Here is an 18,467-nt window from a genome sequence, read left to right as displayed (position 1 = left end):
AATGGAAGAATACTCTAGAGATAGGAGTTGGGGATCTCATTTTTATAGGTTTGAAAAAAAAATAGACCAACTCCTCTCTTTGCCAATTCATATTAGTTCATCAGTAAAATCTCAACACCATCATCCCAAAGTTATCCACACCTTTTTGATGCTCTGCTGGTATAGAGATGTGGAAGTCTGAATTTTATCTGGAATTGACATATGAAGGACCAGAAATCTTGACAGCAGCACCAAGATGGCTTCCCCTGAGGCAGCACATATTCCCAGGATGTGAATTTTGGTTAATATATGAGACCATTTGTAAATTATCCTCCCTTGATTTTTGGAACAGAATGGATATGATTTCAAGGTTCCCCTTTGCAATTTAATTTCTTACTCTTGACCCTTTATCCTGGCTACCAATAAATTTACTCAAGTTACAGACTACAAGGCTGGGAGTGGGTGGTCAATGGGCCCAAACCAAGGAACAATTTAAAGGCATCTATGTAAATCTGGAAAAATCATATAACTTCTTTATGCCTCAATTCTTTATCTGAAAATGTGGGAATTTGTCCATATTACATCTGAGGTCCTTCTCATCTCCAAGTCCACTAAACCAATCGGCCAATATAAAGGAGAAGTAATTTTACCTGAATCTCAAATATTAATTTTGATGGGGAAAGGCAAACCTGTTCTTTTATTTGTATAGGGATGTCTCCATGAGGAAATGCCTTCTATCAATGTGGATCTGTACCTAACCTACAAATATTAGAATTTCTTTGGGCTTTGAGAGGTTAAGGGATTTTCTCAGGGTCACATAGCTAGTATGTGTCAGAGGCAAGACTTGAACCCAAGTGTTTTTGACTCCAATGCTAAGTTACAGTGTCTCTCACTATTCGAACTGTAATTTTTAAAAAGCTTTCTAATAATAGCAATTGGCATTTACTATATATAGCACTTTAAAGTTGGTAGAGTATTTTATAAACATTATAACATACAGCTCTCATAGTGATGCTGTAAAGTTGTGATATTTTGTTGTTGTGTCTGACTCTTTGTAACCACGTATGGGGTTTTCTTGACCAAGATATTGGAGGGTTCTGTCATTTCCTTCTCCAGCTCACTTTACAGATGAGGAGATTAAGGCAAAGATAGTAAAGGAACATGCCCAAGATATCACAACTAATAAGATTCTGAAAACAAATTTAAATTCATGAAGATGAGACTTCTTGACTCCAGGCTTGGCACTCTATTCCCTGTGCCATCTAGCTGCCCTGACATCACAGGCAAAAATAATCTCATTTAACAGAGATTCAGACATGTTAAAGGGTTTATCCATAGTCACACAACTAGTCATAAATGAATCCAGGATTGTCTGACTCCAACGCTAGCACTCTATGTACCACTCTCCTAAGCCCAAAGCATGTTAGTCTGATGTCACACTTCTACAGAGGGTTAATATAGTATCTGAAAAGGAAATTTAATTTGATCCAAGTTTTCATATTCTATTTGTAATTATACTACCTGATATACATCTTGGGCCTGTGTGGGAAAGCATTGCTAGTTGATTAAATAGCCTATATTAACTGAGTCACTGGGGCTTTAAAGGGGGCAGAGGGAGAGAAGTCAGTAAAACATTCTTCATGACTTCAAAGACACCCAGCCACAAAGTAAGGTCCTCAGTTATCTACACTAAACATCAAAGGAAAAAGAAAAACAAATGTCTCCCCTGGAAGAGGTTCAGTATACACAGGAGGTTTGGTTTTTCAGACTTTTGTTTTCAGACCTCACCCCAAAAGAGGCTAGTCTGACAAAGCAGGACAAGAGTCCACCTACTCTTTGTTATTCCTAAAAGGACATTTCAGAAGAACACAAAAAAGAAACCTTTCTTCTTAAATGTCACCTCAACATGCCTAATACAATTTTCACGTCTTTATTTTTATATAATTATAATATTTAACACTTATAAAGCACTTTAACATTTGCAAGGAATTTTACAAATATGTTGTCTTATCCTTACAACCACCATGGGAGGCAGGTAATATTATCCTCATTTTACTGATGAAAAAAACTGAAGCAGAGAGGGGTTAAGTGACTTGCCCAGAGTCACACATATATTACAAGTTTGAAGCTACAAATAACTCAGGTTACTACAACACAAAGTTGGTTTTTATTGTTGGTTTTTTCTCTGATCCTATGATTTCATTGGGGAACTCCAATTTCTAATGCCAATGCAGACTGGCAACTTGACAATTTACAATCTGAGAGAATTACCTAGGGCAAGAAGAGTTTAAATGATTTGCCTAGGGTCCCACATCAAATAAACTTCAAAATTTTATGCCAATACTATTAATTTTCAATAATCTCAAAATACTTTCCTCAAATATCTCAAATTCTAGGATCAGGTCAACATCTCTTGTTTGTGACTAGTATCTACATATTTATGGCAAATAATATTCTATACATGAGGCTGGAAATGATGATCATATACTTTATGAAATTCTAGTATCTGAGATATGGATATCTTTAGCCATTTCCATTTTAAATGGAGTGTACTGAAATAAACTATGAAGCCAATATTTACGTATTTTATATATAAACATACACAAAAGTATACATATATGTATGTTTTTAAAATATATATGTAATATATATATACACACATACCTATATGTGTATACACATGACATGTTTTTTTAAAAACCCTTACCTTCTGTCTTAGATTTGATACTAATTATTACTTCCAAGGCAGAAGAGCAGTAAGAGCTCGGCATTTGGGGTAAGTGACTTGCTCAGGGTCTCACAACTAGAAAGTGTCTAAGATCAGATTTGAACTCAGGACCTCCCATCTTGAGGCTTTTCCCTTTATTCACTGAGCCACCTAGTTGCCTGAGAGATGATATGAAACAAAAATACTCACCTTCAAGAACTCCAGAAAAGCTGGTTTAGTAGCACATGTTTTCTTGAGAATTCCCACAGCTGTACTAAAATTATTCACATATTCACTGTAAGCATCCAGCACCATAGACTTGGAAAACTAAAATATGAGAAAATGATTAATAATCAGGAATTTATAAATATGTAAAGATCAATATATATGTATATGTATCAGCTTAGAATGAATGTCTAGATTTCATAAATATCCTTTAAATTTACATAATTTAAAAAACTTTACAGCTTCTGTTTGTAAAATTACAATGGGCTTTTCAGGAGTTGTTCAATACTGGCAAAATTTGGACTTTTACTAAAAAGTCACTCAACTAGACATAGCCTTTGACTTGGTGATACCACCAACTACTAGGCATTGATTACAAGAAGATCAAAGACAGAAGAAAAGGTCCCATTCCTGATAGAATATTTAAAGCTTCACTTTGAACTAGAGCAAAGAACTTGAGGGAAGATGTATATTCTATCCCCTGGTGAACAAATTATAGTGACAAGATCATACTATTATAAAAAGAATAAAATATTATTGCTCCACAAAAAATACCAAATAGGTAAAATCCAGAGAATCTTGGGGAGATATCTGAACTCATGTCGAGTGAAGTAGACAGACCTGGGAGAATAACTGACAAATAACTTATAGTAACATAAAAGAAAACAACAACAAAAAGACTAATTAACGAAGTAACCAATGAATTCTGCATAGGTTTGGTGGTAAAGCATCCTCCTGCCTCTCAGCACAGAAATGGTGGCCTCTGAATATGGAATAAGGCATTTATTTTCTGGCATGGCCTACACAGAATTCTGTTGTGCTTGATTGTACTTCTTGTTTGGTTCATCCTTTGTTTCCAAAGAGGACCAATGCTCATGAATTGCATTTAAGTGAGACAGAGTTGCAAGAAGTCATCCTCTTCACTCTCTCTTCCATAGTCACTGAGTCTAGTGGTGAGACAAAAGTCAAGACAATTGTTGATGGCTTGGGATGTGGCAGATGACCGTGGGGTGTTTGTTGTCTGGCCAAGCTCTAAGCTTCCTTAGTGACTGCTTCAGTCGCCTTCATGGCCACAGGAACAGTTTGTTCCTATCCACCCATTCTGCCGGGGGTATCCTCGCATGCTTGGGATAAACATCCCGCTCACTCACTGATAGGTTTGAGGCTTATCGATTACCCTCGACATGGTTCAGCCCCTTTGAAGAGATAGTTTTCCCAAGGTAAAGACACTGAGCATGCTACAGCTTTTTGGAGCCAAGGGTGAGAGTTGGGTGAGAGATGATAGCCAAAGGTGTATGAATAGTCCTGAAAAGGGTTCAGTAAATTCTCACACCAAAGATGCTAGTCTTCCCTGAACATATTTGTTATATGAGTTCAATGGAGGAAGTATGGAATTATTATAAGTGACACAAATATAAAAAAGAAAGGAGCATCAAGAAGACATAATTTTTAAAAATGACTTTTTCACTAGTAAGCAGAATTGACTGAAATGGTAAAGATTTGAGGCAGGAATACCAACTGGCAGTCTGGAATCTGGAAAACAAGTGAGGAAGATGTGAACTAAAGTGGTAGGTAGGAATGAAGAGGAGTGAGATATAGAAAATACTATGAAGGTAGAAATAGCAAATGATTGGATATATGGCATAAGGGACGGGGGGGTGGGGGGGAGTCCAGGATAAAGCCAATAAAGCTATTAAGACACTAGAATGATAATGGAGCCTTCAAAAGAAATAAGGAAATGACCAATTAGGCTGTTGGTAATCTGAGACTAAAGCTTAGGGGAAAGAATGAATTTGGAGATATAAAGATATCTGGAAATCATCAGTTTAGAGATTATAGCTTAGTTCCATGAAAATATGAGATTATCCAGTGAATACCGAAGATGATTAAAAAGACCAGGACAGAACACTGGGGCTCATCTACAGTTTGTGTGCTTGATGAAGTTGATGAATTAGCAAAGGAAACTGAGAAGAAGCCATCATATGGAAAGAGGTAAGCCAGAAGGGGGAAAAAAGGCACACACAAAAGAAAAAAAACAAAGAACTGCAAGCATCCAGGAGGAAAGAGCAGTCAACAGTGTCACCTGCAGCAGATTAATCAAGAAGAATTAGGACTGAGAAAATGACGGATATATTTGGCAATTATGAAATCATTAGTAGCTTTGAAGAGAGCAGTTTCAGATAGATGATAACATAGAAAGTCGGGTTACAAAAGACTGAGGAGTAAGAAGAGAGGAAGTTATAGGTATTCAGCATAGACAACTTTTTCAAAGAGTATGGCCAAAAAAGGGAGAGATAAAGGAATTATAGGATCTAATGATTGGAGAGATTTGGGCATGTTTAGAAAAGATACAAGGTCATAAGAGAGGTTAACAATTTCAGAGACAAAGAGAAGGGATGATTGAGGGTGCAATTTGCTGGAGAAGAAGGGATAGAGTGGGTGCAAGTGCACATGCATAGAGATTGGCCTTGACAAAAAAGACAAACTTTTTGTGAGACATGAAGAAAGAAGGAGAGAGTAAGAGATGATGTCAGTGAAGGTTTTAGAATAGAAGACAGAACATGTTTAATGCCCTGAGAATTTTCCTTAAAGAGGAAAGCTAATGGAAAGAAGGAGAAAGAGAAGAGATCTCGAGGAGAAAAAACATTGGTCTTGGTTTCTGTGGAAGGGAGATAGAGAATCAATTTGGAAAGAATAAAAAGTTTGCCTTGCTTCAGTGACAGCCCAGTTGAAACTGGAGTACATACATTTGTAATATACTAGTCAGCATAGTTGTGAGATTTTCTTCAGATTCACTCAGTGGCTCTTGAGTAGGAACAAAGAAGGAACATGGTGGAAATAATCCAGGCCTGAGGTTTGACAAAAAAAGAATGGATATAGGCTAAGTAGGGTAGGGAGGGATAAGAGCAAAGGATAGTATAGAGTTGAAATGGCTAACTATTCATTTGGGGTTGGAGAGGAAAGAAGGTGAAGTCACAGCAGGTATCTGCCATTTGTGTAGTTTTGTACACAGGATGCACTGTGTATATATCTTTTGACAGACTTTCGTATCACAAAGACTCCGTTTAATATGAGAATTTATTAAATTCTCACATTTTAAATGTAGCCCATGTTAAGAACAGAGAAAAGCAACACAATATAGTGGACAGGGAACAAGTTTTGGAGTCAGAAAGACTGAGATTCAAATTCAGTGACTTCTAAGTGGATAAATTTTATATGAATTTCCAAATAGTCCAAATACTTATATTTTGTTAGTGAATTTCTGTTTAACTCTGAAATAATACCATCGTCAAATCCATTACATAGTTGATAAGCCTGATATTATCCCTTTCTGCTATGTTCATCAGGTTAATTGTTTCCATTATCAGCAGCACAAGTCCAATTTTCAGACAAAATTGCAAAAGAATGCAGTCAAAGGAGGAATGAGACTATATGGATGTGCTACTATATTTACCGAAGCAACAAAGACATCTCCAATCATTTCAACAGAATCCCACTCTGATACCCGACTGGCCAAAGCGATCTGGAACATAGAATGACACTGAAGGATTTCCTTAATGCGATAAAACACCATCTTTAGCTTCCTTTCACTCAAAACTTTTGGTTCCATCTCTGAAAGTGGTTTCTCATATTGCTAGAGTAAAAAAAAAAAAAGAAAGAAAAAGATTAAATTTTTTTTGAAGTCTTGAAGAATATAAATCATGCAAATTCCTTGATGGTTAGTGGCAATAAATACATAAGATATATGTTTTTGATAATTTACTTAATTTACTAAACTATTATAGTTTTAAAAAATACAATAATGACATTCAAGTACCTCCAAAATCCTTTTAAGAGCATCCACATAGTTTTTTTCACTTTCAACAACTGAACCCAAAATGTATCTTCTTACAACCTGTGGAAGATTTGAAAATATTATGAAAAAAAATTGCTTCATCTGTATGTATCATATATGGAACAGGAAGTAATTTGCACTTTTAGCTTTGGGGTTGGCTAATAATATTGTTGTAATACACAAAAATGATAGGGTCCCCAAAAAACTTTAATATTTTCACAATCTTGCAGTTAGAAAGGCACAAAGAATTGATACTTACCATCACGTTAGAGTGAAAAAGAAGTTACAGGATCAAGGAACTATTTTTAACATATATATATATACATATATATATATACACATATATACATATGTGTATATATATAATATATATTTAACACATATATAAAGCACTGTGTGTTATACTCATTTATCCCAGATATCACACTGCCTACTTTCCTTCTTTCTCTCTAACATTGAACAGCCTTCAGACCAGCACTCCAGAAACCATACCCTTTCTTCCCCCTTTCCTGCCCCTGGTTCCATACCCCAACCACTAGGGTAGTACTCCACTCAGCTTTGAATCTTAGAGGCTGAGCCATCCTGATTGGTGAGAGAATGAAAATTTAACAAATACACTATCTCTGAGTAGCCTTGGACCAAGTTAGACATTGATCCACACATGATATTGGTTCTAAGATGGAAGGTAAGGGTTAAAAAAAAAAAGAATGTTCTTCAATAATAATCCTGGGAAGAGTCCAAGGCATAATTATCTCTCTTCTATAGCTAAAGAAACTGAGGCTAATCAAGACTGACCTTATCACACAGAGCCATGATGAAGCTCTTGCATAAAACCAGGACTTAAGATTCAGCTCTCTTGACTCTGAATCTAGTATTCTTTTCACTACACCACATGACCTCATAAAATCATGTTTTCTGAGAAAAGGATTAATATGTTGGTGACAGGGAAGGATGAAAAAGAGGGACTTAACATGAGTATACAATATAAAAGGACATCAAATATATTATACCAAGAAGTATTAGAGTCATGCACATATTACATAATAGAGGACAATTTTCCTTAAAGTCAGGACATGTACTTTTTAAGCCTGTAATTTTCATTTTTTAAGTCCTTGGGATATGTTTTTTTCTCCATACAAATGTTATAATATCAAACAAAAGTTATATTGGATTTTTAAATAATACAAACAGAATGACTAACAAAGTTCAGATCAAACTAATTTTCTGAGTGTCTAGCTCCATCAGGCAGCTCTGCCTATGGATATTTAAGCATCCTACACTGCCATCTAGTGGGTAAAAGAGCACAAGCATCAAGTGGAATAAACTGGTTCCAGTTTGGGGAAAAAATCATATTTTTTTAATGTTTGAATAATTAGAGAACAATTATTTTCTTTATCAGAAGTTTCATCATTATACAAAGGATTTGCCAGACGTTTTCCTTGCCTTAACTAATCTAGTTTTCTAATGTGTTTGAAATAGTAGATGCTGGGGGATGGTATAGAATGGGGAGGGGGGGCTGGTTTATGACCAACATTTATAGAATCTCATCTGGATGCTCATCAAGTATCTATACAATAGTCACTACTATATTATACAAGGTCATACAGTCTTTGTTTGAAAACTTCAAGTGAAGGGAAATTTACTCTTGAAGAAATTCATTTCTACTTTTGGATGGATCTAATTATTAGGAAGTTTTCCCTTTCTTGAAGCATAAACAATTTCCCATTCTCCCACATGGTAATCTTTCCAATGCCTTAAAATAGCTATAATTTACCATCATTAGCCCTAAATCTCTGCTCCAAATTAATAACCTATCCCTTCGATCTGTCCTCATTTAGATTATGTTTGAGGTCCTTCAGCATTCTCACTGTCCTTGGGATATAATCCAGTTAATCAATGCCTCTCAATAGTGAATCTGCTTTCACATTTGTTTTGGGGGTTATTATAACAGACTAAAATATATGAATCTGGGTAACTGTTAAGAAATACTGAATTGATTCTGGGGAGAAAATAATTATAACATGAAATTCTTTTGATGTTTAACTTTATTTCCCAAGTAAGTGCTGTAAGATTGCAGAACAGATCAAAGCAAGATAGCATTGTTTTAGGTGTCAGAAGACAAATGAAGATGCAGTGGCCAGGCTCCCACTCACTAATCTCCCCTCCTCTTGAAGGAGGTGTTTTATTTTCTCTTCTGTCAATTTATGTTTTAACTAGATCCCTCTGGATAATCACATCCCCAAAAGTCTTTTGCCCTCCACAACTAAGCTGCCATCTTTTTACGGTCTCCAAATGTATTTAATATAATTCCCTTTCCCGTATTCCTGTACATGAGTTTCCATTTCCTGTCTCTTTCCCTTTGGCTATTCCTGGAAATAAGACTCCCAACTCATCACCAGAATCTCTGACTTCCTGGAAAAGGAGCTCCATTGCCTCCTCCTGCTAGGGGAAGGCTTCTCCTGATCACTCTATTGATAACATTTTGTATCTTTCAAAATTACTTTGTATCATTTTATAAATGCTCTAGAGAGGTACTTTTCCAGACATATGTTGTATTTTCTCACTACAACACATGGAGAACCTTTTAGAGACCTACTGCTATGCCCCCTCCCACTGCATGCTGTGCCCCTCCCCCTTTACACCACACAGGGGGCAGGGGTGGGTAAAGTGAGGAATGTCCTCATCAGGGGTAAAAAGGGGCAGGGGAGTGGCCTGAGCATTGTACTTCTCTCCAGTGCGACCACCTGTGAGCCACCCACCTTTCCCCAGACAGAGGTGGGAGGAAGCAATCCCATTGAGCTGTTGGGCAGGGGGCGGGGAAAGTGAAAAAAATGTCATAGGCATAATGAAGAGGGGGAGGGGAGCAACTCCACCCAAGTCCCTCTGTCTTTCTAGTAATAAACTGGGGGTGTCACATGCTCACAGTGAGTGCTCTGCCTGCCATCTTTGGCACTCATGTCATAGGTTCACCATCACTGCACTAGAATATGAGGTCTTTGTGTCAAAGTCTGTTGACTGTTTCTTGCTTTATCTTTGTATTCCTGACACCTGACCCAATCTCTGGCACTTAGAAGGAAGGCATTTAAATACTATTTCAATTCAATTGAATCACTGCTTGTCTCCTAAGGCTGCAATTAACTAAAAACTACTCATAAATATTTATTAAATTCTTTAATATTCACAAAGTTATTTCCTTAGAAACATTCCCCTATGAAAAAAGTAGTCTAAATATTGATATCCCCACCCAGGCCTGATCTCTGAGATGAAGTTACCTGGTCATGATCACATAGCTAAGCAGTTTCTGAATTAGGTTCAAGTTTTAAGTTTTTTTCCTCATTTACATTATAAATTGTACAGGTTTCCTTGGCTTCCTCTGTCATAGTCACCCACTTTTTCAGATCTCTGTCTCTGGATCAATGCATAATTTATTTAGACCATGGAGGACACATAGTTCAACATTTAAGAGATGAAGAACTGAGGCCTCAAGTGATTTGCCAAGGCTGTCCAGTTACTAGTAGGATTCAAACCCAGGTCTTCTGCCTTTAAATTCTAGACTTTTTCCACTTAAGCCCAAATCAAATTTTAAATTCCTTTTTTTAATCTGCCTATTTATATCTAGAAATTATGGAAATTTTTATACTTAATCTCTAACATTCTCCTTGCAGCCAATTTGACCAAGCAGATATTCTTTTTAAAAAAATTAACTTAATTTCCCCCCAATTAAATGTAACAACAGCTTCCAACATTTTTCAAAGGATAATGTCTCAAATTCTCTCCCTCCCTCCCTTCCTTCCAACCCATGGCAAGATGTATAGAGTTTACATGTGTGATCATTTAAAACATTTTTCCATTTCAATCCTTTTGTGGGAGGAAACTCAAATTTAAAAAAAAAAATTGAGAGAGAAGGTAAAAAAGGTTGCTTTGATCTGGATGGAGACTATCAGGGTTTTTTTCCTCTGAAAGCAGATGGCACTTTTTATCATGACTCCTTTGGGATAGTCTTGGATCATTGTATTGCTAAGAACACCTGTTATTCACAGTGGTTCATTGTATAATATTCCTGTCACTGTTTTCAGTCTTCTGCTTCTGCCAAGCAGAAAGTTCTTGATAACATTTCTTTGCCTTTATTTTCTACCTCACATAACTTAGTTTTCCATGTCACCCATTTAGAAAGCTATAGAGCACAGACCTGGTGTCCAGAAGACCTGAGTTCAAATCCAGAATTAAAAACTTAATAGTTATCTTACCCTGGGTAAGTCACTTAGAAACTGCTCTGTCCCTCATTTTCCTCATCTATAAAATGAAGGTAATAATGCACCCAATTTCACAAGTTTATTGTGAAAATCAAATGAATTCACACATATAAAAGACTTTTAACTTTCATAATACATGTGGTGATATTCAGTTTTCTCACAATGCAAAATATACTAACCTGCTGCTGGGACAGACCTTCTGGCATTGGGGTCATGATCGCCTCTGTGTGCACACAATCAACATCAATAAATAAATTAAGCTCTTCCTCTTGAAGACAAGATCTATGTTCTAAAAATAGAAAGTGAGATACTTGTTTTTAGTGGAAATATATTTAAAATTATATGATACATTGAAATAAGAATGCACAAAGAATTTTGCATATAATTGGCTAAATTTCAGTTTCTCATTGATTCCATTCAAGCAAATTCCTAGTATCTTTTACACAAAAGTTGAGGGCATTTTGGCAACATATAAACTATAAAATGAAAAATATAGTAAATAGTTGTTTTAAGGAGGTAGATGGTATAGTGGACTGGATATGGAGTGAAAAAGGTTTGAGTTCAACTCCAGCCTCAGACACTTAAAGTTTGGAAGCCCTGGTCAAGTCCCTGAAGTGGTGAATACCTCAATTTACTCATCTGTCAAATGAAGATAATAACAATAACTATCTCATAGGGTTGTTCCAGGGATAAAATTAGATATTTGTAAAGAACTTTGGAAACCTTAAAGCATTAGACAAATAATAGGTATTGATACTATTTTGATTGTCATTTAAAAAAAGATTTTTATTATCTTCTGTTTTTTATCCCCTATATTTCCCATTGTATCCATTTCCCCCATAACCTTCTCATAGCAATATTTTTAAATGGAGAGAAAAATCAGCAAAAGCAATCAACATATTCCCTCAAACCTAAATATTTTATGCCATGTTTCCTTCCCCCACCAACCTCCAACTTTACAGAGGATGAAGGGAGATACATCTTTTAATGCCTTTTTTTGAGAGTCAAAGTTATAATTTTGCAAGACACTTTCAATTGTTTTGTGTTTATTCTTTCCATTTATATTATTGTTGTCCTTGTGTATACTTTCCTTGGCTCTGCTTACTTCATTTTACATCAGTTCATTTATGTCTTTCCTAGCTTCTTTGTGTTCTTCATGTTCCTAATTCTCTTACAATGCTGAGAATCTATTATACTAATACAATTTGTTTGTCTATTCTCCAACACATGGGAATTTATTTTGAATACTCTTTTGAATAATCTTTTAAACTGTAAAATGTAGGAGATGATCTGGAGAATTTGATGATAATAAGTAATAAGGCCCAAAGTCTTTTAATCTATAACCTCCTGAAATATCCACATTTGAATAAGAAATTAAAGGAAACTTAAAATACAATGGAGTCCTGAATTCCCCTCTTTAAGGGGAATTTTCTCATTAAGAGTTTGGAAAAGCTGAATTCTCCAAATCTTAAAGTCTCTAAGAATTAACCTAATGCATGCTTTGAAAATCAGGACAAGTTTTTAGACACTGACACTTAATAACAAGTCTATGCAATCAAGTATACACCTACAAGTATGGTGGAAAAAGGCTGCCCTGGGAGTTAGAATATCCAGATTTGAAGTTTAATTCTTCTTCTAAATACCTCTGTATCCCAGGATCTAATTTAATTTCTTTGGGCCTATTTTTTCCTCTGTAAAATGAGAAAGCTTAACTGATTATCTCTAAGTCTATGCCTGCTCTAACATAGTAACTATTTAAATATATTAATTCATTGACTGACAATTTGATTATCAAGATCTAATTCTAAGACCTAAGAGATCAACCTAGAATAAGCTCTTTTGCACATGAGAAAACTGAGTCTTGTAGGGACTAAATGACTTACCTAAAACCTTACAGGTAGTAAGTTCTAAAACCTTGCCTTCAAGTCACAAATTCATTTCACTTTCCACTGTGCCGTTAGGGAGCAAATTGCCTTAAACATCAAGGTCATATTTCAACAACCAGCTTGAAGCATTGATTAATTCAATCACTGATCAAAATGTTCTCTTCCATATTCTGGGGCACCAACAACTGAATCAGTAACTGCTATTAGTAAATACTTAGGTCTATAAAGTGACTCCACACATGGACATCACCAGATGTTCAATCTAAAAATCAGATTGATTATATATTTGTAGCCAAAAGTGAAGTAGGTCTATACAGTCAATCAAAACAAGACTAGGAGCCAACTCTGGCTCAGATCATTATCTTCTTACTGAAAAATTCAGACTTAAATTGAAGAAAGCAGGGAAAACCATCAGACCATATAGTAGACATAACCTACTGGTGTGGAGGATAGATGAACTGGGTGGTCTTCTGACATACTGGGCGTATGACCATAAGCAAATCACTCAACCACTCACTGCCCCCAAACGACTCTAAGCAAAAGCAAAATCCTCTTCATCTGACTGACACCTAAAGGATGTGGCCAAGTCTTGTTTCAGTAAGATTAAAATTTTAACCTCTGCTAACATGCAAATCCCCCAGGAAGGAATTAAATTTTACATCCTTCATCCTACTTAAATATTTCAATGTGTAATTTTCTATTCTGTACCTGTGATAACAGATTGTAAGAAATACCTGGTATGAAAACTTCAACACTGAAGCAAATTGGCAATTCTTCTGTAACTGGCTGGATTTTCTTGGAAAGATGATGGAATCCTCAAGAAGCTAAGGGACTTCTCTTATTTATCTTAATTAGTTATCTCTTATCAGTCACTTAAATTTGGGACCATATTATTTTCCATTCATATCGTTTCAATGTTAATTATGGTTTCTTCCATCTAGACCACTAAAAGAACTGAGAAAAGTCTCTACTTTGGAGAATTTCCATCATCCACTGACAATGTTTTCAAGATACTGCTATCATTTTCTCTGGCGTAGAAAAGCACAAAAGTATCATTCACTCCATGAATAGAGCCTCATGGAAGATCCTGACTCTTGCCGCACAGATAGTCACACGTAAGATATAAGAATTACATCATTCCCAGTGTGCCCACCCTCAACAGTAACATCAACTCTATAGAACTGACCATTGGAAACAAATGATTTAGTCCGGATGAATGAGCGGCCTTTCTTCACAGCAGCTTTGGTTTTTTCAAGGCCATCTTTGGTACCTTCTTTTGCTGCCCGCATAAGTTTTTGCATCTACAAGAGAGAAAAAAATGGTAAAATATGAATCTGCTGCTTATTGATGCAGTTCAACAAATATCTATGGCACAGATCTCTACATTTAACTAGCTTCTTTTAAAAGAATACTGTCAAGTAGTTTGGTCTCAATCTTTTAGGTAGAGTTTTTTTTTCATTTAAAAGTACATTATTCATTAAATAATTAAGTATATACAACATGTATTTATATTACCTATTTATACATGTACATGTATATATCATATTCAAAGAGTGGAAAGGCCAATAAGCATAATGAGCATAGAGAGACAGGTCAAATAGAACTAATTCTCTCCAGGGCTCCCATTTCATATGTTTGACCATTTACATTCTAAAGGTAAAAGTCATTCCTGTGCTTAAGTCCCCACTTGATATAGGGCTGCCAATCTACAAATGGTCAAATGAGAACAGCCCAAGTTCTGAGAACTATTTAAAGCCATTCATGTGACAATGTAAAATTACTTTTGACTTGAGCTAACCAGAACATAGAGAACAATGAACCCATCAAAAGCTGATTTTGAAACAAAAGAGACCAAATGATTGAGAGACCCAACAATAACTTTCCTCTTGGATAGGTGTTCATTACCTCTCACCTAGACTATTGTGATAATTTATTAGTTGATCTTCTGGCCTCTCTCTATCTCCTTTCCAACTGATCCTTCATAAAAGATATCTTCCTAAGAAACAGCTCTAATATTGTCATTATTCATAAATAGTCAGCGATTACCCAATGCCTACCAAATTAAAAGTATAATTCTTATCCTAGACCTGCCACAGTCTAGTTAGATCTACCTTTCTAGATTTCTTATACTGCTTTCCTTTAGGTGTATAACATTATGGCCAAGTTAAGCTCCTGTACAGGTTCTATCCTAGTTCAGCCCTCTTCTGTCATTATGTCATCTATTTCCCTTGCCTAGAATAGATCCTTTTCTCTATTGTCCCATCGCCACTTATTGGAATACCTCCCTTTCTTGTGAGGAACCAATCAGGTTCCATCTGAATGAAGCTTTTCTTAATACCTCTACCTGAAAATGAAGTCTCTGTCCTCAAATTTTTGGAGCACTTTGCTTTGGTCTCTTTGCCTAACTGTCTTCTTTGCACTTATCATACTCTCCCTTTGTATCACTGTTATTTGTATATACATTTTCCCTCTCCTCCTGAGACTGTAAAACGGACCTGTCATGTTTATCATTGCATCCATTGAATAGAAGGTAATGCATTGGCAAATATCAGATATTTAATAAATTCTTACTAAATTTACCCTAGCAATATCAAGCCAAAAGTTCCAATAATATATTCATTCATCAATATCAAAATAAAGTAAATATATAATTGTAATACTTCGTTTCTGAATCTCAACATTTATTCCCATTTGTTACTCATTGGAAAAGAGCCAATATAATGGGATTTATTTAGAAATCAAAGAATTCTGACAATTGACTCTACTTGATCTTTGAAGAGCTTTCCTTTCTTTAAATTCTCTACTTGTTTTCTGTGATAATACATAATCTATTTATCTCTTCCTCTCCCACATCCTTAATGTCTGGTTCCTCCTTCTTCTCCCACTCTCTCAATGTGGGTTCTCTTTACAGCTCAATCAGCTGTTTTCATTCTCTTCCTTGGAGAGTTCACTTCTTATAACTTCAGCTAAGTACCTCCACATTTATGATCCCTAAATAGAGATGTCCAAGATTAATATTATACCAATGTCCCTTCTTTCTAGCTACCTGTAATGACACCAACCAATCAAGAATGAACACATCACCCTACACCCCCAGTAAATTCCCATTCCGAACTTCCCATTTCTACAAATATCACTTTTCTTTTCTAAACCACCCATAGGCTTGAAATCTTAGACTTGAGGAAATATTGATATTTCCTTAACTGTTATTCTTTATTATATATAATCAAATATATGTTATATACAATTAAATATATGTAATAAATTGCCAAATTCTGCAAATTCATATCTATTAGCTTTTCCCTCTCCACTTTATTTTCATAATTCCTATACTAGTCCAGTCCAGACTTATAACTCTTTTCTGTACTAAAAATATGTAATCCTAACTGATTTTCTTGCCCCTGATTTCTCCTTCTACAGAACTACTTTTGCCCCAATACTCTCTGGCAAAAGAGTTGGTCATTCTGTATATTCTACTGGATTAAGACTAAATTAAGTTATTTAAATTTAAAACAATCTATAATCTGTCTCCAGTTTACCTAATTAATCTGATTTCTCATTATTCCCCAGTGTGAACTATTTTTATTCATATGTAACTCCCACCTCCTCTGCTAAACACTTCAAATATTCCTCATCATTATTCTGAAATTTAAAAAATTTTTGGAGGCTCATTCACTACACAGTCCTTCTTTGAATACTCTTGGCTTTCTCAGAGTTCCTACCTTATTTGTAACCTATATTATACTATCAGACTCTGTTATACCCTAACTTATGTTCTTTTCTACATACTTCATATATAAAAGCAAACAAATTCTACTTAATTAGAATATATAATTTTCATGACATTATCTTAACAGAGCCAAACCTGTAAGGATATTTCAACCTGATGAATTACTTGAAAATCTTAAATAATCAACCTAGTTTCAATATGGCATTAGTCAGAGATATAAAGAAGTTAAAGGGGGTCACAAAAATGGAGAAGACCAAACTATTGTAAAAGTTACTTGACAGTGTACTTTTTACAGAAAACAAAGATATTATAATTAAAATCACAATCCGTTTGGCTGTTATTTTTTTTAAAGTTATAAAACTCTGTTTTCAAATCATCATTTAAAATGTAGCTGGTCAAAAGATTAACCACACTACCTTCAGCTCATGTTTTTGCTTTAGCTGCTGAATCTCTACTGCTCCCACAGTGTTTGCCATCAAATCTTTCATCTTTTTCTCATAGTGCTCCTTTAAACGGGTTAGGTCATGAGACAGCTACAGTGCATAAAGAAATACAATCTTTTCAAAAAAAAGTCTGTAGTACTTTTTGACAAGTGTAAATGGAAAGTACTTCAGTGATGTCACACATGCAATTTTGTCTGACAAATGGTGTATATATATATATATATTATATGAGAACCTGGTTTGGTATGGATGCTCAAACAGTGGCACATCCTGAGTCTTTCAGGAGGCACAAGCACAGACAGGTGAAGCATGACATATGCTCTATTTAGCACCACTGATTTTTGAAAATTAAAACCCAGAAGTCAAGAGACCACAATTACTTTAGGTAAGCCAGATGGAAGACTTCTTGGTGCCTGGATATTAATAGCTAAATGAAAAATAAAAACTAAATTATTTTTTAAATTGAAAAATCATTCCTTTAACATTGTGTACAACAAAATATTTTAACTATTGGTGTGTTTTCAATAAAATTGCATTCTTTTGACTCAAGCTTACAGCATAAAATGCCAGGCAATGTGCTTGACAATTCTGAATACCCACTTTTCAATAACAAGGAAAAATTAAAACCTTGAACAGTCTGCAAGCTGACATCAATTGCTCTCAACATTATGGGTTTAGTTCCCTGAACAAATTTTTTTTAAATCCACAAAGTATTTTTTTTATTTAAGCAAAAATGTCTCAAAAACACAGACAAAAACAACATAGCTCCTTCAGGGCTAGCATTTCTCATGCTTACTCCCAGACAGAGCTATTTTGGGCAAAGTTTAAAAAATGGAGCCTTTTTTTGAGTTGAAGTTTTAAAAATATATATATATATATTTTTATTTTTTGTTATGTTTTCAACATTCCTTTGTGTGCTAAATCTTTATTTTAAGTCCATCCTCTGAAATTCTGGAACCTGGTATGGGGCAGAACAAATAAGTGCTTTCCTTAATAGGAATTATAGAGAGGAATGCTAATCTACTCAACCTCAGTTCAAGGATGACAGTTATTTGTAGTTGTGAGGAAAGCAGGTAAACAAAGGTCTCTTTAAAGTAAGGGCCAATGGTTAGATCTCCTTTTACTAAGATGTTAGTGATGTTTCAGATTTTAGAGATGGGATAAATTGTTCTAGCAATGACTATATAGATAATATGAATAATTCACCTTTATATTGGCCTTAACGGTTAACAAAGTACTTTTACGTATATTTTATGCCCACAAATACTCCTTGAAAAAAAGTATAATTATTATCTTTGTGTGGAGGGATGGACGGGGGATGGGAGCTGAGAAATAGTGGAAAGAACGCTGGTTCTGGAGTCAGAAGGCCTAGGTTTAAATCTCGTGACTGAAGCTTAAATGTGACATTA

The 18,467-nt window shown here is 35.2% G+C and overlaps 1 protein-coding gene across 6 annotated transcripts in view; it reads right to left on the bottom strand.

Annotated features, from left to right (window-relative positions):
• The window catches only part of ARHGEF10 (Rho guanine nucleotide exchange factor 10), a 242,570-nt gene that overhangs the window by 132,660 nt on the left and 91,443 nt on the right, over positions 1 to 18,467 (bottom strand). For 4 of the 6 annotated variants that reach the window (XM_007476218.3, XM_007476220.3, XM_016428721.2 and 1 more), the window contains 6 exons: positions 17,032 to 17,148; positions 14,072 to 14,186; positions 11,179 to 11,288; positions 6,729 to 6,806; positions 6,366 to 6,545; positions 2,897 to 3,013 (listed from right to left, as the gene is read on the bottom strand). In XM_007476218.3, coding sequence (XP_007476280.2) covers positions 2,897 to 3,013; positions 6,366 to 6,545; positions 6,729 to 6,806; positions 11,179 to 11,288; positions 14,072 to 14,186; positions 17,032 to 17,148 — 717 coding nt within the window. The remainder of the gene's footprint in view (positions 1 to 2,896; positions 3,014 to 6,365; positions 6,546 to 6,728; positions 6,807 to 11,178; positions 11,289 to 14,071; positions 14,187 to 17,031; positions 17,149 to 18,467) is intronic. The other 2 variants (XM_007476221.3, XM_056813401.1) reach the window with 1 other exon arrangement.

Source organism: Monodelphis domestica, chromosome 1 (genome assembly GCF_027887165.1).
Source record: "Monodelphis domestica isolate mMonDom1 chromosome 1, mMonDom1.pri, whole genome shotgun sequence".
In the NCBI taxonomy this organism is placed as follows: Eukaryota; Metazoa; Chordata; class Mammalia; order Didelphimorphia; family Didelphidae; genus Monodelphis; species Monodelphis domestica.
The sequence above is the reverse complement of the archived record's forward strand: the minus strand, read 5'-3'. Positions and strand labels throughout refer to the sequence as shown.